The sequence below is a fragment of the Lithobates pipiens genome, unplaced genomic scaffold, assembly GCF_037356315.1.
Source record: "Lithobates pipiens isolate NorthernLeopardFrog02 unplaced genomic scaffold, aLitPip1_a1.2 Scaffold_18, whole genome shotgun sequence".
Classification (NCBI taxonomy): domain Eukaryota; kingdom Metazoa; phylum Chordata; class Amphibia; order Anura; family Ranidae; genus Lithobates; species Lithobates pipiens.
The window spans coordinates 616,274,543-616,302,537 of NW_027507758.1; the positions used below are offsets into that span (position 1 = coordinate 616,274,543).

Here is a 27,995-nt window from a genome sequence, read left to right on the forward strand (position 1 = left end):
TAACATTTATAAAAACTCCCTTTATTAGTCTCCAGACCGGGCCCATCGCCCAAACATATCACTATATGCCCTGGGGGCAAAAGGTGACTGCAGACCCATCAACTGGTCACAGTGTTACACATTTGGGGTGGGCAAGGTGACAGCAGACCCATCACTATATGTCCTGGGGCAAAAGGTAACATCGGCCCATCATCCACATATAATGTTATACGGCTTGGGTGGGTAAAAGACAGCCGGCCCATCGCTCAGACACATTACTATAGCCCTGGGGCAAAAGGTGATCACCTGTAATGTTCTAAGCCATGGGTGGGCAGAGGGGACAGCGGGCTTAACACCCACACACATTACTATCGGCCCTGGGGGGCAAAATATGACAGCAGGCCCATTACCCAGACACAACACCATACGCCTTGGAGGCAAAAGGTGACAGCTGACCCATCACCAGAATACAGGGTTATATATTCAGGGTGGGCAAAGTAGACAATGGGCCCATGACCCAGACATAACTATATATTGTGGGGCAAAAGGGGACTGCACACCCCAAATGTTTAACTATATGTCTGGGTGACAGGCCCGTTGCGTGCTTTGCCCATCCTTAATGCATCACCCTGGGTCTAGGGGATGGGCCAGCTCGGAAGACAACAAATCCATCACCCAGACACATCATGATGCACCCTGGGGCAAAGGTGAAAGCTGGACCCATCATCTGCACCTACTGTTATATGTCAGGGGAAGGAAAGGAGACAGCGGGCCCATCACTCCGACATATCACTATGTGCCCCCAGGGGCAAAAAGGTGAAAGCTGGCCCATTACTATATGCCCTAGGGCAAAAAGGTGAAAGTGGGCCCATCATCTGGAAACAGGGTTATAAATTTGAGGTGGGCAGAGGTGACAGCTGGCCCATCACCTGGACATAATCCTGTATACCCTAGGGGTAAAAGGCGACAATAGGCCCATCATCCATACATAATGCTATACACATCCTAGGTGGGCAAAGGAGATAACAGGCCCATCAGCTGGGCACAGGGTTATACATTCAGAGTGGGCAGAGGCGACAGTGGGCCCACCACGCAGGTACATTACTATATGCCCTGAGGGCAAAAAGAGAAAGCAGGCCCATTGGCTTATACGATCAGGGTGGGCAGAGTTGACACAATGCCCATTACCCGGATGCAGCCCTATACATCCTGGGTGGGCAGAGGTGACCATGGGTCCATCATCTGAAGATAATCCTATACACCCTGGGGGCAGGGGCCCACTACTCAAACATGCAGCTGTAAATCCTGAGCGGGTCAGTCTGGGGGACCAGAGGGAGTCTGCTAAGAAAAATTGGCAGTGGCTCCTACCAGGCAGAACATGGCGGTCATCTTCCTTCTGGGTAGTCAGAGGCCCCCTCCAGTCCACAGGAAAGGTGGAGCACAAATCGCAGTCATGTCAGGAGATGAGCCGCCTCCCACGCTGGTGCAATCATCAGGCTTCCAGTCATGTCCCAGGGGGGCAGAGATCATCGGCCATAAATAACAGGATGGAACCTCCAGTCCGCTAGGTTAACCATGAAATGTAATATCGGGTGGCAGTTAAGAATCAGGAGAACGTTATTGTTCACAAATTAAAAGAGGAGAGGAATCAAGATGGAGGGCAATGGCTAAAGCCTTAGATGGGAGCCCTTCCCCCCGTGTGCTCTATGGAGGAACGGCCCCATTCATCGCTCCACCACAAAGTACAGAACGTATAAAAAGCATCATGGAGCCCTCTCCTCAGATGATTCCACCAGATGCATCCTAGACTCCGCCCACTGAGCAGAGACCACTTGTCAGATGTGAGCCGCTAGAAGAAGTCTGGAAATGTGTATTGGAGGAGGAGGATGACTGCGACCAGCAGACCCGCACACAGGAGGAGGAGGAGCCAAACCGGGAACGTCTCTGTGGGAGGGGAGATCATGAAAAGCGTTAGTCCAACCAGAATAGGTGTGATAGTACAGAAGAACGATCCCACTCCCCACCACTTCATAGACCTGCACTACCCCACTCACCACCACCACTTCATAGACCCGCACTGCCCCACTCACCACCAAAACCACTTCATAGACCCGCACTGCCCCACTCACCACCACCACCACCTCATAGACCCGCACTGCCCCACTCACCACCACATCATAGACCCGCACTGCCCCACCATCCACCACTTCATAGACCCGCACTGCCCCACTCACCACCACTTCATAGACCCGCACTGCCCCACTCACCACCACCACTTCATAGACCCGCACTGCCCCACTCACCACCACCACTTCATAGACCCGCACTGCCCCACTCACCACCACCACTTCATAGACCCGCACTGCCCCACTCACCACCACCACTTCATAGACCCGCACTGCCCCACTCACCACCACCACTTCATAGACCCGCACTGCCCCACTCACCACCACTTCATAGACCACTCCATAGACCCGCACTGCCCCACTCACCACCACTTCATAGACCCGCACTGCCCCACTCACCACCAAAACCACTTCATAGACCCGCACTGCCCCACTCACCACCACCACCACCTCATAGACCCGCACTGCCCCACTCACCACCACTTCATAGACTCGCACTGCCCCACTCACCACCACTTCATAGACCCGCACTGCCCCACCATCCACCACTTCATAGACCCGCACTGCCCCACTCACCACCACCACCACTTCATAGACCCGCACTGCCCCACTCACCACCACCACTTCATAGACCCGCACTGCCCCACTCACCACCACCACTTCATAGACCCGCACTGCCCCACTCACCACCACTTCATAGACCACTTCATAGACCCGCACTGCCCCACTCACCACCACTTCATAGACCCGCACTGCCCCACTCACCACCAAAACCACTTCATAGACCCGCACTGCCCCACTCACCACCACCACCACCTCATAGACCCGCACTGCCCCACTCACCACCACTTCATAGACCCGCACTGCCCCACTCACCACCACTTCATAGACCCGCACTGCCCCACCATCCACCACTTCATAGACCCGCACTGCCCCACTCACCACCACCACTTCATAGACCCGCACTGCCCCACTCACCACCACCACTTCATAGACCCGCACTGCCCCACTCACCACCACCACTTCATAGACCCGCACTGCCCCACTCACCACCACCACTTCATAGACCCGCACTGCCCCACTCACCACCACCACTTCATAGACCCGCACTGCCCCACTCACCACCACCACTTCATAGACCCGCACTGCCCCACTCACCACCACTTCATAGACCCGCACTGCCCCACTCACCACCACTTCATAGACCCGCACTGCCCCACTCACCACCAAAACCACTTCATAGACCCGCACTGCCCCACTCACCACCACCACCACTTCATAGACCCGCACTGCCCCACTCACCACCACCACCACCTCATAGACCCGCACTGCCCCACTCACCACCACTTCATAGACCCGCACTGCCCCACTCACCACCACTTCATAGACCCGCACTGCCCCACCATCCACCACTTCATAGACCCGCACTGCCCCACTCACCACCACCACTTCATAGACCCGCACTGCCCCACTCACCACCACCACTTCATAGACCCGCACTGCCCCACTCACCACCACCACTTCATAGACCCGCACTGCCCCACTCTCCACCATTTCATAGACCCGCACTGCCCCACTCACCACCACTTCATAGCCCTGCACTGCCCCACTCACCACCACTTCATAGACCCACACTACATCCCAATCACCACCACTTCATAGCCCAGCATTACCCTGCTCACCAACATAATATAGACATGCACAGCCCCACTCACCACCATTATATAGACCCGCACTATCCCACCCACCACTATTATACTAACCCGCACAACCCCACTCACCATCACTTCATAGACCCTGCACTAACCCCTCTCTCCACCTCTTTATTCACCCATCTCTGTCACTTGCTTCCTGTGCAGAACACGCACTACCCCACACAAAACGAAGGAAGTCACTCACGGTCTATTGTGCACCACGTGCAGTTTGCAGCGGCTGTCCACAGCAATGCTCAGCATGGCGGTCTCATTGTCTCCGCGCAGAGCTCGTCCTTGTTTGGTGTCAGGGAAGAAGGCCAGATCCGTCACCACAATCCCGTGAGCTTCCTGCACATAGTAGAGCCTCTGTGTGTAGGAACAGAGAGGACAAGGTTGACTCAGGGAAGGAGATGGGGGGGGGGGGGGGGGGGCAAAAGGACATCTGAGGGGATTCACATGAGGGTCAGAGCAAGCAGGTTCCCCGTACTTCAACATGAACTATTCATATGTCTGAAAGCATGACAAATCTCTTCCACAGCTGGGGGGGGGGGGGGGTGGGGGGCAAAAGGACATCTGAGGGGATTCACATGAGGGTCAGAGCAAGCAGGTTCCCCGTACTTCAACATGAACTATTCATATGTCTGAAAGCATGACAAATCTCTTCCACAGCTTTTCAACACAGATATTGTTAAATACCAACAAGAGGTCTTATTTGCATACACAATAGCATGACGTGTTCCTCCCGGGGACTCCCAAAACAGGCCATATTCCAATCTGCGAAAAGGCTGTGCCATCCCCTCCTGCCTCCCACACCTTCCTCTCGGACAATCATGCAATCACTAGGATAGGCGGTCTCATTGCCTGTAGGACGGTGCTGCAGGCACCAAGTGTCAAGGTCAGCCTTGACTAGCAGACATGTTGAATCTTACACATTAGAACTTCTTGATAGATATACGTGGATAGAGCACTAACTGCTATGCCCAAATGTGCCACCCCAACAACTATCCTCATCTTCTCTTTTTTTTTATAAGATAATTTTTGATCCAGAGGCCCATTGTCAGTTCATCCTTCACCACAGTTGTATAGGGGCCACTAAACAGAGAGACCCAAGGCCCTGCGACACCATACTGAGCAACCTACCTGCAGAGAAAAGGAGATGTAGATGGCTACAGAACCGGGTGACAGAGCCCAGACCCAGGAAGGTCCCACAATCACTGCAATACAGAGACAAAGCAGATCAGAGAGAAGGTTCTGAGAAATTTGGGGCACAGAGTGATTCAGGGAAAGAGCGATGGGCCAAAAAAATGTATAAAACAAAATTTGGTCACTACTGGAAGATGGGGCCAAAAAGAGTGGGCAAGAGAGAGGGGGGGCCAAGAAGAGAGAGAGAGCGAGAGAGAGCGAGAGAGAGTAAAAGGTAGGGTGAGAAAGCAAGAGAGGGGTTGAGAGAGCAAGAGAGGTCACTAATGAAGTGGGGGTTAGAGTGAGAGATGGGTCCAGAAAAAAGAAAAAAAAACACAAGAGTTAGAGATGGGCCCGAGAGAGAGGGGAGGGGTGGAGAAAGAGTGGGGCCCCAAGACTGTAAGAGAGAACGAGAGAGGGGGTACCAAAGACAGAAAGGGCGAAAGAGACCGGTTAAGAAAGAAACAAACATGCTTACAACGACTACTGGAAGAGACAGAGTAGCGGACAACTACAGTATCTCACAAAAGTGAGTACACCCCCTCCATTTTTGTAAGTATTTTATTCTCTCTATTCATGTGACAACACTGAAGAAATGACACTTTGCTACAATGTAAAGTAGTGAATGTACAGCTTGTATAACAGTGTAAATTTGCTGTCCCCTCAAATATCATCATCACACAGCCATTAATGTCTAATCCGCTGGCAACGAGAGAGAGAGAGAGAGAGAGAGAGAGAGAGAGAGAGAGAGAGAGAGAGGAGAGAGAGAGAGAGAGAGAGAGAGAGAGAGAGAGAGAGAGAGAGAGAGAGAAGAGAGAGAGAGAGAGAGAGAGAGAGAGAGAGAGAGAGAGAGAGAGAGAGAGAGAGAAGAGAGAGAGAGAGAGAGAGAGAGAGAGAGAGAGAGAGAGAGAGAGAGAGAGAGAGAGAGAGAGAGAGAGAGAGAGAGAGAGAGAGAGAGAGAGAGAGAGAGAGAGAGAGAGAGAGAGAGAGACTCAGTGTTACAAGGTCTCAGGTGTGAATGGGGAGCAGGGGTGTTAAATTTGGTATCACTCTCTCATACTGGTCACTGGAAGTTCAACATGGCACCTCATGGCAAGAACTCCCTGAGGATCTGAAAAAAAGAATTGTTGCTCTACATAAAGATGACCTAGGCTATAAGTAGATTGCCAAGACCCTGAAACTGAGCTGCAGCACGGTGGCCAAGACCATACAGCGGTATAACAGGACAGGTTCCACTCAGAACAGGCCTCACCATGGTCAACCAAAGAAGTTGAGTGCACGTGGTCAGCGTCATATCCAGAGGTTGTCTTTAGGAAACAGACGTATGAGTGCTGCCAGCATTTCTGCAGAGGTTGAAGGGGTGGTGGTGGTGGGGGGGGGGGGGGGGGGGGGGGGGGGGTCAGCCTGTCAGTGCTCAGACCATACGCCGCACAATGCATCAAATTGGTCTGCATGGCTGTTGTCCCAGAAGGAAGCCTCTTCTAAACATGATGCACAAGAAAGCCTGCAGTTTGCTGAAGACAAACAGACTAAGGACATGGATTACTGGTACCATGTTCTGTGGTCTGATGAGACCAAGATAAAATTATTTGTTCAGATGGTGTCAAGCGTGTGTGGTGGCAACCAGGTGATGAGTACAAAGGAGTACTACAGTCAAGCATGCTGCTACCAGCACTGGGGAGCTACAGTCCATTGAGGGAACCATGAATGCCAACATGTACTGTGACATACTGAAAGCAGAGCATGATCCCCTCCCCTTCGGAGACTGGGCCGCAGGGCAGTATTCCAACATGATAACAACCCCAAACACACCTCCAAGACCGACCACTACCTTGCTTAAGAAACTGAGGTTAAAAGGTGATGGACTGGCCAAGCATGTCTCCAGACCTAAACCCTATGTTCATCTCTGGGGCATCCACAAAACGGAAGGTGGAGGAGCGCAAGATCTCCAACATCCACCAGTTCCGTCAAGAGGACTCCAGTGGGCAACCTGTGAAGCTCTGGTGAACTCCATGCCCAAGAGGGCTAAGGCGGTGCTGGAGAAAAAAAATGGTGGCCACACAAAATATTGACACTGTAGGCCCAATTTGGACATTTTCACTTAGGGGTGTACTCACTTTTGTTGCCAGCAGTTTAGACATTAATGGCAGTGTGTTGAGTTATTTTGAGGGAACATCAAATTTACACTGTTATACAAGCTGTACACTCACTACTTTACATTGGAGCAAAGTGTCATTTCTTCAGCGTTGTCACATGAAAAGATATCAAAATATTTGCAAAAACGTGAGGGGTGTACTCACTTTTGTGAGATGCTGTATATCTATCTCCAGTAATCAGCAACTTCCATGAAGAACAAACTGCAGCAAAGTTTAGCACAGCGGCCAGGGTAACCACAACACAATGGAGGCCTGTATGACTTGTAGAGGTCGGGGAAACTCACCTGACAGCGAGGCAGGAAATGACCTCATTCCCGCAGGGTTCAGTGAGTAAGGGCAGGAAGTTCAGTCCGTCCCACTTCGTGATGTAACATGGCGGTGGTTTTCGTTCCCTCTTATAAGGGATCTGTACAGTGTAGAAGCGAAGCTCCTTCTCCTGATCTACCACCTTCCCGAACCTGCCAAGACGTGGGTTAACATTACCAGCGTAACAACACAGAGAGACACCCCTTCCCCAAGACCAGGGTACGGCACTCACCTGCATGCCCGGTACCTGTACATCTTATCGGGAATGTTAGGAAAATTTTCATTCCAGTGAAGCTCAGAGATGAGCTGATCCTTCTCCCACACACAGCAGCGGAAAATCCTGACCCACCGTCACCACCTATGCAACACAACACCAATGTCACCTCCTCAAGGGCACTGCTCTCATATAACACACAACTACCAACATACTAAATTGCTCCCAGCAGTACCTCCACTTTGATATCCCCCTACAGACTTCCAATTGAGGCACCACCCATCAAATTCTCCCATCCTGACATCATCCCAAATGAACCCCCACAGCACCCTTCCCCCATCTATCCCCCAGACCAAACACCTTCCACCTCCACCCTACCCATTTTCCTACAACCTATTTTCCAGACCTACTCTGATCTCTCTCCCATTGATTCCACCAAATTGAGGCCCTGCACCATTTTTTCTACTCATTCCAAAGACCAGGTTCCTTATATTTCCACATCCTGAAGGCTCTCCTAGAATTCTTAAACTGACCTTTAACTATTCCAATATCTTAACCTCCCTTTCTTCAGACCATTCTCCTCCCATCCATCCACCATGCTCCTCCAATCTTTACCACCTTGACATCAAACCAAACCCAACACACAGCTCTTACTGGTCTCTCCTTCCAGCCCTGCCCCATATCTCCTCTACCCATTTCCTAGACCAACTTCTCTGAAAACCACCTCCCTTAGGCCAAGCTCCTACCAACCCCATTTCCTCCTACTCATTCTCCAAATTAAGCTTATCCACCCCACTGCTTCCCACCCTTCCTTCAGACCAGTCTCATCCCACCCACTTAACATGCTCCATCAATCTTTAACATCTTGACATAAAACCAAACCCAATGCATAGCCCCTGTTCTTTCCTTCCACCCCTGCCCCCATATCTCCTCTACCTATTCCATTGACCAAGCTCTTCTGAAAGCCACCTCGTCAGACCAAGCTCCTACCATCCCCATATCTTTGTACTTCTCCAGATGAAGCTTATCCACACCACCCCTCCTTCAGACAAGCTCCTCCCACCCCCATCATGCTCCTCCAAATTTTTAGCACACCGACATCAACCCAAACCCATTCTTGTCGTTCTCTTCCTCCATCCCTCCACCCTTTTTCTTCTACCACTTTCTTAGACCAAGCTCTTCTGAAAGCCACCTACTCAGGCCAAGCGCCTATCATCCCCATATTTTCCTACTTATTCTCCAGATGAAGCTTACCCCCGCCACCCCTTCTTCAAACCAAGCTCCTGCCACCAAACTGACATGAACCTAAACCCAACATATACTTCTGCTGTTCTCTTCCTCCATCCCTCCCACCTTTTTTCTTCTACCACTTCCTCAGATTAGGCTTCTCTAAAAACAACCTCCACAGGCCAAGCTCCTACCCTCCCCATATCGTCATACTTATTCTCCAGATAAAGTTTATTCACCCCACCCCAATACCATCTTACCTTCTTCCAACAAGATACGTCCCTTTACCATCTCCTCTGCCCATCCCGTAGACCATGGGTCTTCAAACTACGGCCCTCCAGTTGTTCAGGAACTACAATTCCCATCATGCCCAGTCATGTCTGTGAAGTCAGAGTTTTACAATGCCTCATGGGATGTGTAGTTTCGCAACAGCTGGAGGGCCGTAGTTTGAGGATCCTACCGTAGACCCCTCTGCTCCCTCAATGGCCAGGACAGGTCAGCAGCTTAGGTGGCTCCCTATCTTCAAACCTTGTTTACCCCATATAAGTCTTGTGCACTTACAGCACCCAATTTTACCTTATTGGTGGGACTAACTGCGATATCTTCCACCTCGCCTGCATGAGCTTTGAAGTCATAGAGCTTCTTCATTGCTGGGACTGGACAAGGGTGGGGGAGAAGAGAGCGAGATGGAAACATAGTGGCATTAGCACAAAGCAGCAGGTTACCTGTAATGTACTTCCTTACAGCAGAACAACTCATCACCTAACCTTGATTTCCCCATTGTTCTGTTCAACCACCAGGAACAAGAAACACTACCCAGTACTTCCAAGTATGGAGGGACATATGACTGCACTGGTGCTTGACCCACCACCAGGAACTATGCAACATACCTAAGTATAGAAAATGTGACCTCACTGGACTTGGTCCATCACTGGTACAAGGTGAGGAGAAACTCTGTGAAGGCCACATTGTTCTCCACATTGTCTTATATCTAAAATCCCACCCAAACACAATGTAAACCACATAGACTCTACACGACTCATCTTGTTCTTCAAATCCATGGATAACTTGCAGTGGATATAAAAAAAAGTCTACACACCGCTGCTAAAATGTCAGGTTTCTGTGATGTAAAAAAAATGAGACAAAAATAAATAATTTCAGAACTTTTCCTACCTTTATTGACCTATAAACAGTAAAACTCAATTGAAAAACAAAAAACCCCAAATAAAGTTCAGCTGTTCTAGTAGGTCTTTCCTGACATTTTCTTAGTCGCATCCTACAGCAAAAGCCATGGTCTGCAGAGAGCTTCCAAAGCATCAGAGGGATCTCATTGTTAAAAAGGTATCAGTCAGGAGAAGGGTACAAAATGATTTCCAAGGCATTAGATATACCACAGTAAGGAAAGTCATCCTCAAGTGGAGAAAATATGGCACAACAGTGATTTATCGTGCATTTTTTAATGTTTTTTCTTGCACTTGGGATGTATGTATGTATTGGCTGATGTTATAATTTTGTATAAAAACAAGAGATATTGGATTTAAACAAAATAAACTGGACGTCCGAGGAAGGTTCGAGAAGAAAACTGGTCAGGGAGGGTGTCAAGAGACCTACAGCAACATTAAAAGAGCTGCAGGAATATCTGGCAAGTACTAGCTGTGTGGTACATGTGACAACAATCTCCCCATGTTCTTCATATGACTGGGGCTATGGGGTAGAGTGGCAAGACGGAAGCCTTTTCTTCAGAAGAAAAACATCAAAGTCTGACTAAATTATGCAAAAAAAAAAAAAAAATCTGAAGTCTCCCAAAAGCATGTGGAAAATGTGTTCTGGTCTGATGAAACCAAGGTTTAACTTTCTGGCCACAATTCCAAAAGAAACGTTTGGCGCAAAAACAACACTGCACATCACCAAAAGAACACCATACCCACTGTGAAGCATGGTGGTGGCAGAATCATGCTTTGGGGCTGTTTTTCCTCAGCTGGAACAGAGGCCCTTAAGCCCCATACACATTATCAGATTTTCTGCTGATTTTTTTTCCTTCAGATTTACCAAAACCATATAATACGAGGTCAAACCTTAGGAGTTTCGACGTGTATGCAATCAGACAGGCCCTCGCACTACATGGTTTTGGTAAATCTGAAGGGAAAAAAAAAATAAAAAATCTGCAGAAGATCTAATAGTGTGTATGGGGCTTTAGTCAAGGCAGAGGGAATTCTGAACAGTTCCAAATACCAGTCAATCTTGGCACAAAACCTTCAGGCTTCTACTAGAAAGCTGAACATGAAGGGGAACTTCATCTTTCAGCATGACAACGACCAAAAGCATACATCCAAATCAACAAAGGAAACGGCTTCACCAGAAGAAGATGAAAGTTTTGAAATGGCCAAGACCTGAATCCAATTGAAAATCTATGGGGTGATCTGAAGAGGGCTGTGCACAGGAGATGCCCTGGCAATCTGACAGATCTGGAGTGTTATTGTTGTTTTTTTTTTTGTTGTTTTTTTTAAATATCTCTTTATTGATTTAGACAAAACATAGACAAATAAACATACATTGGTCTTACATGGCAACTTTGGAATCCCCACAGGGATTCAATTTGGTTGTTTCATACATGAATAGCAGGCCTATAAGCAGTATTATGATTGTTGTACAACAGCACAGCTCCCCGGGTGCTGTGACAAACATTTTATGTCAACATAACAGATATAGCTGGTATGCACAATTGAAATTCATATGGGAGCTATCTGGAGCAGGTACCACTAGGTGACCTCCGAAGCAGAGGAGGGATCAGCCAACCATTTAGACCAGATTTTGTCATATTTCCTGGGACAGCCTCTATTGGCGTATGTATCTTTATATAGAGGTAGGCTATTGTTAATGAGTTGTTTCCACAGAGAGAGGGGAGGGTTTGCGCCAGCTGAGGGCTATTGCTTTGCGAGCATAAAACAGTAGGAGTCCCACGAGCGTACAACCCGCCACCGTAGGGATTAGTTGCTCAATCAGGCCTAATATACAAATTGCCATTGTCAGTTGTAGTGATAGTGAAGTAGCCTGCGTGATAAAGGCCAGAATCTCATTCCACTAGCAGGCAATCTTTGGGCAGGTCCAGAAGACATGGGTAAAATCCCCAGGAATCCCACCACATCTCCAACACCCGGGAGGGGAGTCAGGGTTCATTTTATGCAACCTGTGGGGGGTAAAGTAAGCCCGGTGGACGATCTTGAATTGGATCAGGTGGTCTCTGAGAGACTAGGGACTAAAAGGGGAAATCCCAAATGTCGTCCCAATCGTCGTTGTCAAGATCGGGGATGTCACAGGACCATTTAGCTCTTAGCGTTTCTAATGCCGGGAGGGAGGTGATAAGCAGGTGTGAGTATAAATTGGGAAGTGTTTTTTTTTTTTTTTTGCACAGTCAGACCTAAGGAAGGAGAAAGAGAGAGGGACACCGGAAAGAACGCTGGAGTGCACCGCTCGTGTTCATTCATACACTGCTGTTTATGTGTGCTCCATAATGTGAGTACCCTGATGTTATATCTTAATAAAAATTGGTTTTGCTGAAATACTACACTATGGATTATCATCTCTATATCTTGTGAGGTATACCTATCCTAAGGTCTCAGAATTGGAGCGATAGGATATACACACCTACACTATAATAAGGCTGTAACCTCACAGCCGTGAGGTAAGGGCACATCCTCTCACCTATTGGATGAAAGAAACAACCACTGCACTTATGTGTTTGCATGATAACACCAACACTTGAGTTTGAAACAAAGAATTTTGCACGTCTATTTTTCAATATTCCAGGACTTATTAATTTGCATTATTAGCACTATACTCCCCCTTGCAATATTTACACAAAGCTATGCACTGTTTTTTTGCTGCTAGCAGTATTTGCACAGTGTAATGCACTGTATGAACTAGTAGTCCATGCTTAATATATATATATATATATATATATAATATATATATATATATATATATATTTTTTTTTTTTTTTGCCACTACTTCTCTTTAGTCAATTTACTTGATTTATTCAGATTTGTTTTATATTTTGCACATTCACTTGGCATGCTATATTGCATTTTTTGCACAGTTGTGTTTACTATTACTAGAGTGAACGTATATAGATTTCTGTTGTCCAGATATTGGCCTATGATTGCTATTACTATTTATTTACCTAGCTCATTACGCAACATATAAGTTAAAAGGTACTTTTATATTAAAGCGGAGGTCCACCCTAAAATGGACCTCCGCTCATCGGAATCCCCCCCCCCTCCGGCGCCACAATTGGCACCTTTCAGGGGGGAGGGGGGTGCAGTTACCTGGATAATCCAGGTAACTGCACCCACTTCCGGGATAGCTGTCTGCGGAAAGGGGCATAGATTACGCCCCTTTCCGCAACTGCCCGCCCCTTTGCGCAAGTGCCCCGCTGCCTGCTGGGAAACACACAGTTCCCAGAGGCAGCGGGGACCGTCCGGATTGCGCCGCGCGGCTCACGCATGCGCAGTAGGGAACCGGGAAATGAAGCCGAAAGGCTCCATTTCCTGATTCCCATACCCAAGATGGCGGCGGCAGGACCCGACAGACGACCTAGCGATCGGCTTCGGGTGCCGACATCGCGGGCGCGCTGGACAGGTAAGTGTCACTATTTTAAAAGTCAGCAGCTGCAGTATTTGTAGCTGCTGGCTTTTAAAAAAAAAAAAAAAAAAAAAAAAAAAAAAAAAAAAAAAAAAAAACGCGGAGTCCCGGTGGACTCCCGCTTTAAGTCCATATCCATTTATATAGTTCTCTTCCATTACCTTTCATCTATAGCTCCATTACCTACCCCCCAGTTCGCTCCCCCCCCCCCCCCCCCCCACCCCATCCCTTCTTTTCTCTTCCCTTTTTTTCCCCTTTCTATTTCTAGCTTGGCTCATACTGCGCGACACTATCATTTATAATTGGCAGACCTAAGGAGGTCCTCCAGGGAAGACTGAACTAGTTGAGGAGGGGAGCTGGAGAATTGGCTACTGAAGGCGTGGGAGAGTTGATGGTATCGAAAAAAAAATAGGCCCGCGGCACATTAAAGTCAGAGTTCAATTTGGAAAGCTGAATCAGGGATTGGTCAGAAACAATCTGTGATATCATTTTTATGTTGAATTTGGTCCAGGCCTGTGGGGAGTGTTTATTGTTAAAGAAGAGCGGGCAAATATTGCCAAGTCAAGATGTGCCATGCTGATAGATTCATACCCAAAAAGACTGAGTTTTGTAATAAATCAAAAAAAAGGTACTTCAAAAAAGTATTAAAGCGACGTTCCGCCGAAAAAGTCAGCAGCTACAAATACTGCAGCTGCTGACTTTAAAAATAAGGACACTCACCTGTCCAGGGCGCCCGTGATGTCCTCAACCCAAGCCGACCCGTCCCTTGGCTCCTGGGTGCAGGCGCCACCATCTTCAGTAAGGGAATCAGGAAGTGAAGCCTTTGCGGCTTCACAGCCTGGTTCCCTACTGCGCATGCGTGAGTCGCGCTGGGTGTTCTGAGTGGTCCCTGCTGTCTTCTGGGACCTGTGTGTCTCCCAGAAGACAGCAGAAGGGGGGTGAAGGAGGGGCCAGACATGGCGTCAGATCCCGCGGCGATCTTTCGCCGGAAGTGGAAGCAAATACCCATATTAGACAGGTATCCCCTCCCCCCGAGGGGTGCCAAATGTGACACCAGAGGGGGGGATCCAAAAAGCGGAAGTTCCATTTTTGGGTGGAACTCCTCTTTAAAAAGGTGTGCAAGTTATGTAACCATATTATTTTCGTTTTACTTCCCACCACCTAAAAGATTTGAGTTTGTTGTTCAACTGAGTTGTACAGTTTATTGGTCACATTAAAAAGGTGAAAAAAGTTCTGAAATTATTTATCTTTGTCTCGTTTTTTTTACATCACAGAAACCTGACATTCTAACAGGGGTGTGTAGACTTTTTATATCCACTGTACACTAAATGGCCAAAGCCTTTGGACAACTGGCCATCGCCAATATGGGTTTTTCTTTTTTTGGCCATCCCATTCCCAAGCCATGGGCATCGATAAGGAGTTGGCCCCACTTTGCATCTAAAACATCGGCTACCCTTCTAGGATTGCTTTCCACAAGATTTTGGAGTGGAGATTTGCCTAATGTGAGGTCAGGTACTGATGTTGGATGAGAAGACCCGGCTCATAATCTCAGTGGGCAGAATCTTTCTCTGTGACAAAAAAACCCCAGCAGTCTTACCTCCCAGATCCGGATGTGTCCATCCACACCCCCCGTCAGCAGTCTGGTAGAGTCGGCGTTAAAGCACACAGACTTCTGCAGATTGTCAGCACTGAAGTCGGTCTGTACCACGGAGACGGACTGCACGGAGATCTCTGAGGTGTCATTCTTGGTGCCACCTCCGCTGGCCTCCGAGCTACTCTTTGACGGCTTCCTCTTCCGTGACCCCCGATCGTTACTTCCTACAAAAAGGAGACACATCGTTGTAGGACAACCACCCTCAATGAAGGACCAGCTATTGAGATAAATGAGACAGTGGGTGGGGAAATACGACCCTTGTGGGAGGGGCAGAGACACAAACTACTACAGGAATACTCACCATTGCGGGAGGGGCAGAGACACAAACTAGAGCAGGAACACTCACCATTGTGGGAGGGGCCGAGACACAAACAACTGGGGGGAAATCTCACCTTTTTGGGAGGGGCATAGACACAAACTACTGCAGGAACATTCACCATTGTGGGAGGGGAAGAGACACTACTGTGGGGAAATCTCACCATTCTGGGAGGGGCCGAGACACAAACTACTGCAGGAACACTCGCCATTGTGGGAGGGGCAGAGACCCAAACTACTGCAGGAACACTCACCATTGTGGGAGGGGCAGAGACACAAACTACTGCAGGAACACTCACCATTGTGGGAGGGGCAGAGACACAAACTACTGCAGGAACACTCACCATTGTGGGAGGGGCAGAGACACAAGCTAGTGCAGGAACACTCACCATTGTGGGAGGGGCAGAGACACAAGCTAGTGCAGGAACACTCACCATTGTGGGAGGGGCAGAGACACAAGCTAGTGCAGGAACACTCACCATTGTGGGAGGGGCAGAGACACAAGCTAGTGCAGGAACACTCACCATTGTAGGAGGGGCAGAGACACAAACTACTGCAGGAACACTCACCATTGTGGGAGGGGCAGAGACACAAACTACTGCAGGAACACTCACCATTGTGGGAGGGGCAAAGACACAAACTACTGCAGGAACACTCACCATTGTGGGAGGGGCAGAGACACAAGCTAGTGCAGGAACACTCACCATTGTGGGAGGGGCAGAGACACAAACTACTGCAGGAACACTCAACATTGTGGGAGGGGCAGAGACACAAACTACTGCAGGAACACTCACCATTGTGGGAGGGGCAGAGACACAAGCTAGTGCAGGAACACTCACCATTGTGGGAGGGGCAGAGACAAGCTAGTGCAGGAACACTCACCATTGTGGGAGGGGCAGAGACACAAACTAGTGCAGGAACACTCACCATTGTGGGAGGGGCAGACACAAACTAGTGCAGGAACACTCACCATTGTGGGAGGGGCAGAGACACAAACTACTGCAGGAACACTCACCATTGTGGGAGGGGAAGAGACACTACTGTGGGGAAATCTCACCATTCTGGGAGGGGCCGAGACACAAACTACTGCAGGAACACTCACCATTGTGGGTGGGGCAGAGACACAAACTACTGCAGGAACACTCACCATTGTGGGAGGGGCAGAGACACAAGCTAGTGCAGGAACACTCACCATTGTGGGAGGGGCAGAGACACAAGCTAGTGCAGGAACACTCACCATTGTGGGAGGGGCAGAGACACAAGCTAGTGCAGGAACACTCCCCATTGTGGGAGGGGCAGAGACACAAGCTAGTGCAGGAACACACCATTGTGGGAGGGGCAGAGACACAAGCTAGTGCAGGAACACTCACCATTGTGGGAGGGGCAGAGACACAAGCTAGTGCAGGAACACTCACCATTGTGGGAGGGGCAGAGACACAAGCTAGTGCAGGAACACTCACCATTGTGGGTGGGGCAGAGACACAAACTAATGCAAGAACACTCACCATAGTGGGAGCGGCAGAGATACAAACCACTGAGGGGAAAATCTCACCTTTGTAGGAGGAGCAGAGACACAAACTATTACAGGAACACTCATTATGGGAGGGGCATAGACACAAACATGTTTGTCAGTCACACCCATGTTTACCCCACTAACGTTACCTGTCTTGTCATTACTGTCGCCATCACTCTTCTCTTTTTTCGGATGGTGTTGGTAGCGCAGAATGTGACAGTTGGCATCCTGACCAGCGGCTAGCACATCGCCGGCCATGGCTAGGTTCATGGTGGCCCTGGTTTCTGTGTCATATGCGTGCAGTAGGGTGGCACTGAGCTGACCTGATATTCGCTCCAGCCGCAGGAAGTGCTGGGGAAGGGAGAGAAGAGTTACTGTACAGGAAGGAAGAAGAGAACAGACACTGTAAGGAAGTAGTAACACTTACCATGGCATTCTTAATACCGGTCTTTGAGGCTCCGCCTCCTCCGGCGGTGATGACTGTCCCATCTTCCCGGTGAAATCGGATAGCGTAGAGGGGGAAGGGAGCGTAGTATAGATCGGGATGCCGGCGTCTACCCATCCTGGGGGGGGGGGGGGGGTCTCACAGCTCAGGCAGAGGAGAAGACGGCCTAAAAAGAGATTACCAAGATGTCAAAACAGGTCAGTGTGGGAGTACTGGGAGTATTAATACCTGGAGGAGGTATAAAGCGGGATCGTTAGAAGGATAATACCTTTAACGGGTCAACATGAGTGTATAAGGGGTAATAATACCTGGTAGAGGTACAAAGAGGGGTCTGTGTGGGGATAATAATATCAAAAAACGGGAACACAGGTACAAGATGGTGGAAATGAGTAATACCTGAGAGGGGTACATAAACAGGTCAGTATGGGATACAATGGGTGATGATACCTGGGACGAGTACACAGAGGGGTCAGTATGGGGTTACTGAAATATTTTGAAATATGATTATTTTCCCTTTCTTATGCAGAATCCCTCTGCTTGGTGTCAGGCTTATCTGTCCTGAGGAAGCAAAAGCGAAACGTCGGCCTTCCATATTCAAGCAGCAACAGGGAGCAATACACATACTATGTGTGGATTATTCTACTGGAAGCCAACACTATCCGTTTTTAATGTTATATTGTCAATTTTTTATATCTATGTTTAATAAATTTATTATTTTTCCAATAATATTTGGTATTCCTTTTCTGGTACCTATAAAGTCCTCTCCAACGTTCCCCTTTTTTCCATTAGTAATTTCATATGGATGTGGTACCCTCTTGGCCCAGGAGGAGTACACAGAGGGGTCAGTATGGGATTATTGGGGGGGGGGGGGGTAATAATACCTGGGAGTAGTACACAGAGGGGTCAGTATAGGATTATTGGGGGGGTAATAATACCTGGGAGTAGTACACAGAGGGGTCAGTATGGGATTATTGGGGGGGTAATAATACCTGGGAGTAGTACACAGAGGGGTCAGTATGGGATTATTGGGGGGGTAATAATACCTGGGAGTAGTACACAGAGGGGTCAGTATGGGGTGGTAGCCGTGCCCAGTGGGGGCTATTTGGGGTGACTGTATTGAGTAGGGGAGGGTGGGTACTTGTAGGCAGGTATTTTGTGCATTTGTGCCTGGTATTGGGGTAAACGGTGGAAGGCACTTGTTCTGGGTAGGGGGATATTTTGGGTTGTTTTAAAGGGTAGGGGCTATTTGGAAGGGGTGTATATGAGGATATTTGGGGTAGTAGTACACAGTGGGGGTGTATATGAGGATTACGGATAAGCTCCGGGCATGTTCGCACAGAGCCCGCTAGGAAGTCGGCGCTGCGCTAATCACAGGCAGTGAGACATTTCCTGATCTCTGCAGCCGTGCAAAGGGAACTGTCTCACTGCCTGTGATTAGCGCAGCGCTGTGCCGACTTCCTGGCGGGCTCTGCACGTGGAGTGTGCGTACACGACGGAGCTCATCCTTAACCACTTGCCGACCGGGCCATAGGCGAAAGACGTCTACAGCGTGGTCGGCTTATTCTGGGTGGACGTACATGGGACGTCCTCACAGAATCGTGCGCACCCGGGAACATCCGTGACCGGACCCGGGGCATCACGTTAAATGGCCGCTGATAGCGGCCTTTTACCACGTGATCGCTCCGTCAAATGACGGAGCGATCACTTGTAAACAAACCGGCGTCATGTCATGACGGCGGTTCCTTTCTCCCCTCTCTGTACCGTGTCAAAGGAGAGGGGGAGAGAGCGGATGGCAGCAGCAATGTGGGCTGGATCTGTAGTGCCCACAGCACTGCTCTGTGACAATTGCAGCCTCATCCTGCCATGCGCAGCCATACTTGGCCGTACCCGGCCTCTGTATGTGCCCAGGCTGTGGAAGTCTCACACATGTGGTATCGCCGTACTCAGAAGGAGTAGGAGAATCTATTTTGGGGTGTCATTTTTGCTATGTATATGCTGTGTGTTAGAAACATTGTATAAAATGGACAACTTTGTGTTAAAAAAAACAAAAAATTAATAAATAAAATGCGTTTTAACCACTTCCTACCCGCCGGCCGTGATATGACGTCCTTGACTTTGTGCAGGGATATCTGAATGATGGGTGCAGCTACAGGCATCATTCAGATATTATTTTTTTCAGCCGTTGATTCCCTACACCATAAGAAGGATCATATCGGCTACGATCGAAGCCAGCATCGTTTTTTTTTTTTTTTTTTATTTCAGGCTTCGCAGCCTAGAGGTGAGATGCAGGGTCTTATTGACCCCATATCTCACTGTAAAGAGGACCTGTCATGCCATATTCCTATTACAAGGGATGTTTACATTCCTTGTAATAGGAATAAAAGTGATCAAAAAATTTATTTTTGGGAAAAAAAGTGTCCAAATAAAGTAAAAGGAGCAATATAAAAAAATAAAAATAATAAAAACATTTATAGTGCCCCTGTTGCCATGTGCTCGCATGCAGAAGCGAACGCATATGTAAGTCCCGCCCACATATGAAAACGGTGTTCAAACCACACATGAGGTATCGCTGGGAACGTTAGAGCGAGAACAATCATTTTGGCCCTAGACCTCCTCTGTAACTCAAAACACGTAACCAGTAAAAAAAATTTAAAGCGTCGCCTATGGGGATTTTTAACCACTTGCCGCCCGCCCTATAGGCAATTGACGGTGGCAAAGTGGTTGCATAATCCTGATCGGACGTCATATGACGTGATCAGGATTATGAGCCGCTGCGAGCCCCCGGGGGCACGCATCGCGGCGATCGTTGTTGCGGGGTGTCAGTCTGACACCCGGCAACTACGATCTCGGTAAAGAGTCTCCGACGGAGACTCTTTACCATGTGATCAGCCGTGTCCAATCACGGCTGATCACAGTGTAAATAGGAAGAGCCGGTGATCGGCTTTTCCTCACTCGCGTCTGACAGACGCGAGTAGAGGAGAGCCGATCGGCTGCTCCTCTGACAGGGGGGTCTGTGCTGATCGATTATCAGCACAGCCCCCCCCCCCCCCCCCCCCCCGAGGATGCCCACACTGGACCACCAGGGACGCCACCAGACCACCAGGGATGCCCAGCTAAAGGTAATCCTCCCTAGACCACCAGGGATGCCAGTCAGTGCCACAATGGATGCCAATCAGTGCCCACAATGGGCATCACTGATTGGCATGCATTATTGTTTGGCACTGATTGGCATCCATTAGTACAGTATAATGCCGCCTATGAGTGCCCACCTGTGCCGCCTATCAGTGCCCATCCATGCCCATCTGTGCCGCCCATCCATGCCTATCCGTGCCGCCCATCCATGCCTATCCGTGCCGCCCATCCATGCCTATCCGTGCCGCCCATCCATGCCTATCCGTGCCGCCCATCCATGCCTATCCGTGCCGCCCATCCATGCCCATCCGTGCCAGCTATCAGTGCCAATTTGTGCCACCTATCAGTGCCCATCCGTGCCGCCCATCAGTGCCACCCATCAGTGCCACCCATCAGTGCCACCTATCAGTATCCATCAATGCCACCTCATCAGTGCCACTTCATTGGTGCCCATCAGTGCCGCCTTATCAGTGCCCATCAGTGTAGCCCCATCAGTGCCCATCAGTGAAGGAGAAAACGTACTTATTTACAAAGTTTTGAAACAAACAAAAAAAACATATTTTTTTCAAAATTTTCGGTATTTTTTTATTTGTAGCGCAAAAAATAAAAACCGTAGAGGTGATCAAATACCACCAAAAGAAAGCTCTATTTGTGGGGAAAAAATGATAAAAATTTCATTTGGGTACAGTGTAGCATGACCGCGCAATTGTCATTCAAATTGCAACAGCGCTGAAAGCTCAAAATTGGTCTGGGCAGGAAGGTGTTTAAGTGCCTGGTATTAAAGTGGTTAAGTAGCGAAGTTTGGCGCCATTCCACAAGCGTGTGCAATTTTGAAGGGTGACATGTTGGGTATCTATTTACTCAGTGTAACTTCATCTTTCACAATATGCAAAAACATTGGGCTAACTTTACCTTTTTTTTTTTTTTTTTTTTTGTAAGGAACAAAACACATATTTTTTGGAAAAAAAAAAAAACTGTTTGAAAAACTGCTGCGCAAATACCGTGCGAGATAAAAAGTTGCAACGACCGCCATTGTATTCTCTAGGGTCTTTGCTTAAAAAAAAAAAAAAAAAATTATATTATATATATATATATATATATATATATATATATATATATATATATATATATATATATATATATATATATATATATATATATATATATATATATATATATATATATATATATATATATATATATATATATAATTAATGACTGAGTAATTGTCAAAGTGTGAGAGCGCTGAAAATTGGTCTGGTTATTAACCACTTAACAACCGCCCATTGCCGATTAACGGCTTCAGAGCGGTTGTTTAACTCTGAGAGGCCGTTAATTAACGGCCTCCCAGAATTCTGCTCTCGCGCGCCCCCTGGGGCGCGCACACGAGAGCATCAGTGACCGCTGGGTCCAGTGGACCCGGCGCATCACGAATCAAGGTAAACGGCCGCTCAACGCGGCCGTTTACCACGTGATCGCTCCGTCAAATGACGGAGTGATCACTTGTAAACAAACCGGCGTCATGTTATGACGCCGGTTCCTCCCTCCCCCTCTCTGTACCGATCAGAACAGCGGAGGGGGAAGAGATCGGTGTCAGCAGCGATGTGGGCTGCATCTGCAGTGCCCACATCGCTGCTCACCGAAAATTAACCCCTCAATTCCCTGCAAATACTCTGCAATACCCTGCAACGCCCGGCAACACTACGCAACGCCCGGCAACACTACGCAACGCCCGGCAACACTACGCAACGCCCGGCAACACTACGCAACGCCCGGCAACACTACGCAACGCCCGGCAACACTACGCAACGCCCGGCAACACTACGCAACGCCCGGCAACACTACGCAACGCCCGGCAACACTACGCAACGCCCGCCAATACCCTGCAATGCTCTGCAACGCAATACTCTGAGATACCCAGCCATACTCTGAGATACCCAGCCATAGTCGGTGATACCCTGTAATACCCAGCCATAGACATTCCCCCCCTCCCGCCGCCCTCCGGTGCTTCTACCGAATCGCTAATACGATCAAATCCAGAATCTTTTTTTTTTTTTTCAGGCTTCCCAGCTTAGAGGTGAGATGTGGGTCTTATTGACCCCATATCTCACTGTAAAGAGGACCTGTCATGCCATATTCCTATTACAAGGGATGTTTACATTCCTTGTAATAGGAATAAAAGTAATCAAAAAAAATGTCAAACTAAAATAAATAAAGTAAAATGAACAATAAAAAAAATGTTTTTTTTAAAGCGCCCCTGTCCCCATGTGCTCGCATGCAGAAGCAAACGCATACGTAAGTCCCGCCCACATATGAAAACGGTGTTCAAACCACACATGTGAGGTATCGCTGCGAACGTTAGAGTGAGAGCAATAATTCTAGCCCTAGATCTCCTCTGTAACTCAAAACATATAACCAGTAAAAAAAAATTAAATCGTCGCCTATGGGGATTTTTAAGTAGCGACGTTTGGCGCCATTCCACGAGCATGTGCAATTTTGAAGAGTGACATGTTAGGTATCTATTTACTCAGCGTAACTTCATCTTTCACATTATGCAAAAATTGGGCTAACTTTACTGTGTTTTTTTTTTTTATTTTTTTTTTTTTTAAGCACAAAACTGTTTTTTTTCCAAAAAAAAAGCATTCGAAAAATTACTGCGCAAATACCGTGCGAGATAAAAAGTTGCAAAGACCACCATTGTATTCTCCAGGGTGTTTGCTAAAAAAACATATATAATGTTTTGGGATTCTATGTAATTTTCTAGCAAATAAATGATGATTTTTACATGTAGGAGAGAAATGTCAGAATTGTCCTGGGTGCTCCAGAATGCCTGATGGCGCTCCCTGCATGTTGGGCCTCTGTATGTGGCCAGGCTGTGTAAAAGTCTCACACATGTGGTATCGCCGTACTCGGGAGTAATAGCAGAATGTGTTTTGGGGTGTAATTTGTGGTATGCATATGCTGTGTGTGAGAAATAAACTGATAATATGACAATTTTGTGAAAAAAAAAAAAAAGTAAAAAAAATCTTGATTTTGCAAAGAATTGTGGGAAAAAATTACAACTTCAAAAAACTCATCATGCCTCTTACTAAATACCTTGGAATGTCTTCTTTCCAAAAAGGGGTCATTTGGGGGGTATTTGTACTTTTCTGGCATGTTAGGGTCTCAAGAATTGAAATAGGCCGTCAGTACTTCAGGTGTGATCAATTTTCAGATATTGGCACCATAGCTTGTGGACTCTATAACTTTCACAAAGACCAAATAATATCCACCAATTTGTACTTATTTTTACCAAAGATATGTAGTAGTATAAATTTTGGCCAAAATTTATGAAGAAAAAATTACTAATCTGCTAAATTTTCTAACAGAAACAAAGAAAAATTCATTTTTTTTTACAGAATTTTCGGTATTTTTTCTTTTATAGCACAAAAAATAAAAAACCCAGCGGTGATTAAATACCACCAAAAGAAAGCTCTATTTGTGTGAAAAAAAGGACAAAAATTTCATATAGGTCCAGTGTTGCATGACTGAGTAATTGTCATTCAAAATGTGAGAGCATCGAAAGCTGAAAATTGGGTGTTTAAGTGCCCAGTGGTCAAGTGGTTAAGGGGGTTTAAGTGCCCAGTGGTCAAGTGGTTAATGAGGATATTTGGGGTAGTAGTACCCAGTGAGGGGGTATATGGGGGGCAGTTGTACACAATGGGGGGGATAAGCATATGGGGGGTAGTTGTACACAATGGGGGGGGGGTGAGAATATGGGGGGTACTTGTACACAATGGGGGGGTATGAGAGTATGGGGGGGTAGCTGTACACAGTGGGGGGGATATGAGAGTATGGGGGGGTAGTTGTATACAGTGGGGGGGAATATGAGAGTATGGGGGTGGTTGTATAAAGTGGGGGGGGTATGAGAGTATGGGGGTAGTTGTATAAAGTGGGGGGGATATGAGAGTATGAGAGGGTAGTAGGGCTGCAACTAACGATTATTTTCATAATCGATTATTGTTTCGATTAATCGATTAATCAGTTAATAACCTTTAAAAAAAAAAAAAAAAAAAAAAAAAAAAATGCGGGTCAAATTGACGTTCATTTTCAACCACAGTGAGGGGAAAATTTGGAAATAATAGAAAGCTTCTTAGTCAAAGGAATTTTCAGACAGTGGATGTGGTTTTTGTTCAGAATCTACATTCATTTTAAAAACAGAATGTTAAAAACCAAGTGAAAATTTCAAACAAAATTCTTTCATTCAGCAAATGTACAAAGATTTTTCATCTGAATATTCTCATCTGAAAATTGATCTTAAGGCTCGGTACACACCTATGCAGTTTGCCTTTGATCTGTTTCTGCAGTGCTTTTTGCTGTGCATTTTTGATTTTTGCGCACGTGATTTTACTGCAATTTGCATTTTTTTGGGTAGATTAAAAAAACACAAATTGCTGCAAAAACGCATTGCATGCTTTTCTGCAGCTTCTCCATTGAAGTATATTGAACCAATAAAGCACCATTTTGCATTAAAAGTCCCTGACCCTTTCAGATGTGAACGTGTCCCATAGGAAACCATGTAAATCAACTGTAGTGCCTTTCTGCAAAAAGCACCAATAAACACATAGATGTGACCCAGGTCCAAGACTAAGTTTAGTAACATAATGGGGTTAAAAAAAAAAAAAAAACTAAAATTAGCCCTTTATAGTACAAAAAAAAAAGCAGATAATCACTACTTTAACTGGTTACATTTTTTACTGTAGAACAGTGAAAGTAATATTTACAGCAGCGATTTGCTCTTTTTGTACTATAAAGGGCTCATTTTAGGTTTTTTTTTTAACCCCACTATGTTACTGGCCGATTAATCGATTATGAAAATAGTAATCGATTAATTTCATAATCGATTAGTTGACGATTAATTGATTAGTTGTTTCAGCCCTAGAGGGTAGCTGTACACAGTGAAGGGGGGGGGGGGGGGGGATATGAGAGTATGGGGGGTAGTTGTATAAAGTGGGGGGATGTGAGAGTATGGGGGGTAGCTGTACACAGTGGGGGGGGGATATGAGAGTATGGGGGGGGGTAGTTGTGCACAGTGAAGGGGATATGAGAGTATGGGGGGTATCTGTGCACAGTGGGGGGGATATGAGAGTATGGGGGGTAGTTGTACACAGTGAGGGGGGGATATGAGAGTATAGGGGGTAGTTGTATATAGTGGGGGTATATGAGAGTATAGGGGGTAGTTGTATATAGTGGGGGTATATGAGAGTATAGGGGGTAGTTGTATATAGTGGGGGTATATGAGAGTATGGGGGGTAGCTGTACACAGTGGGGGGTATATGAGAGTATGGGGGTAGTTGTATATAGTGGGGTTATATGAGAGTATAGGGGGTAGTTGTATATAGTGGGGGTATATGAGAGTATAGGGGGTAGTTGTATATAGTGGGGTTATATGAGAGTATAGGGGGTAGTTGTATATAGTGGGGGTATATGAGAGTATAGGGGGTAGTTGTATATAGTGGGGGTATATGAGAGTATAGGGGGTAGTTGTATATAGTGGGGGTATATGAGAGTATGGGGGGTAGCTGTACACAGTGGGGGGGAATATGAGAGTATGGGGGGGTAGTTGTACACAGTGGGGGGATAAGAGTATGGGGGTAGTTGTATACAGTGGGGGGGGATATGAGAGTATGGGGGGGGGTAGTTGTAAACACTGGGGGAAATATGAGAGTATGGGGGGTAGTTGTATAAAGTGGGGGGGATATGAGAGTATGGGGGGTAGCTGTACACAGTGGGGGGAAATGAGAGTATGGGGGGGAGTTGTATACAGTGGGGGGGGGGGGTATATGAGAGTATGGGAGTAGTTGTATACAGTGGGGGAATATGAGAGTATGGGGGGTAGTTGTATACAGTGGGGGGATATAAGAGTATGGGGGGGTAGTTGTATACAGTGGGGGGGTATATGAGAGCATGGGGGGTAGTTGTACCCAGTGGGGGGGGGGAGATATGAGAGTATGGGGGGAGGGGGTAATTGTAAACATTGGGGGGTATATGAGAGTATGGGAGGTAGTTGTACACAGTGGGGGGGGGGTATATGAGAGTATGGGGGGTAGTTGTACCCAGTGGGGGGGGGGGATATGAGAGTATGGGGGGAGGGGGGGAATTGTAAACAGTGGGGGGGGAAGATATGAGAGTATGGGGGAGGGGGTAATTGTAAACATTGGGGGGTATATGAGAGTATGGGAGGTAGTTGTACACAGTGGGGGGGGGGGGTATGAGAGTATGGGGGGTAGTTGTACCCAGTGGGGGGGGATATGAGAGTATGGGGGGAGGGGGGGAATTGTAAACAGTGGGGGGGGAGATATGAGAGTATGGGGGAGGGGGGAATTGTAAACATTGGGGGGTATATGAGAGTATGGGAGGTAGTTGTACACAGTGGGGGGGGGGGGGGGGGTATATGAGTATGGGGGGAGGGGGGGGAATTGTAAACATTGGGGGGTATATGAGAGTATGGGAGGTAGTTGTACACAGTGGGGGGGGGGGGATATGAGAGTATGGGGGGTAGTTGTACCCAGTGGGGGGGGATATGAGAGTATGGGGGGAGGGGGGGAATTGTAAACAGTGGGGGGGGAGATATGAGAGTATGGGGGAGGGGGGAATTGTAAACATTGGGGGGTATATGAGAGTATGGGAGGTAGTTGTACACAGTGGGGGGGGGGGGTATATGAGAGTATGGGGGGTAGTTGTACCCAGTGGAGGGATATGAGAGTATGGGGGGAGGGGTAGTTGTACACAGTGGGGGAGGGGTGTATATGAGAGTATGGGGGGGTGGGGTAATTGTAAACATTGGGGGGATATACAGATATTTGGGTCTCTCACCGCTGTCAGCTGTGCGCAGACATTCCCGTCACGTGATCCCCAGGATCTAAGGCCGGACACAGATGACGCGTGCGTATAGTGAGCCGTACAAGACGAGACGCATGCGCAATATGCCAACTAGCGGATATCGCATTACTGTCAGACGTTGTCTCGCACGCATGCGTCTCTTCGGCCCCGCCTACTTATCATACTGACACGTCAACTAATAAACTGTATACCGGGTAAACGTGTCTGCGGCTGTGCCGCCATATTGTTGTAGCCTGAGACAATTGTATGACCATTGCCTGAACTCGAGAAAAATGGAGGCCCACAAGCATCTTCTAACGGACCCATAGACAGGTCCTCTTATAGTCTGACTGCAGAGACAGTGCAGGAAATCATCCCCGCTGTGTCCTCTTCAGTTCTCCATCCTCAGCTGTATGAGATATACACATGTGACTGATGACACCCATCTATAGTTATATTACCTTTGATCCTTCTTGTATTGTAATGTCATTGTACTGTCTTCCCCGATGGTGTAAAGCGCTGCACAAACTGTTGGCGCTATATGAATCCT

At 47.6% G+C, this 27,995-nt stretch overlaps 1 protein-coding gene across 1 annotated transcript; it reads right to left on the reverse strand.

Moving 5' to 3' along the window:
• Window positions 1–27,574, reverse strand: PREB (prolactin regulatory element binding). Its single transcript, XM_077489358.1, is given in 13 exon segments — window positions 1–1,921; window positions 4,001–4,165; window positions 4,940–4,975; window positions 4,977–5,013; window positions 7,422–7,595; window positions 7,676–7,779; window positions 7,781–7,801; window positions 9,461–9,540; window position 14,849; window positions 15,123–15,343; window positions 17,157–17,358; window positions 17,435–17,618; window positions 27,440–27,574. Coding segments are annotated over 12 exon segments (1,269 nt in total). The 5' UTR covers window positions 17,570–17,618; window positions 27,440–27,574; the 3' UTR covers window positions 1–1,828.
• Window positions 27,575–27,995: the final 421 nt, after the last annotated feature.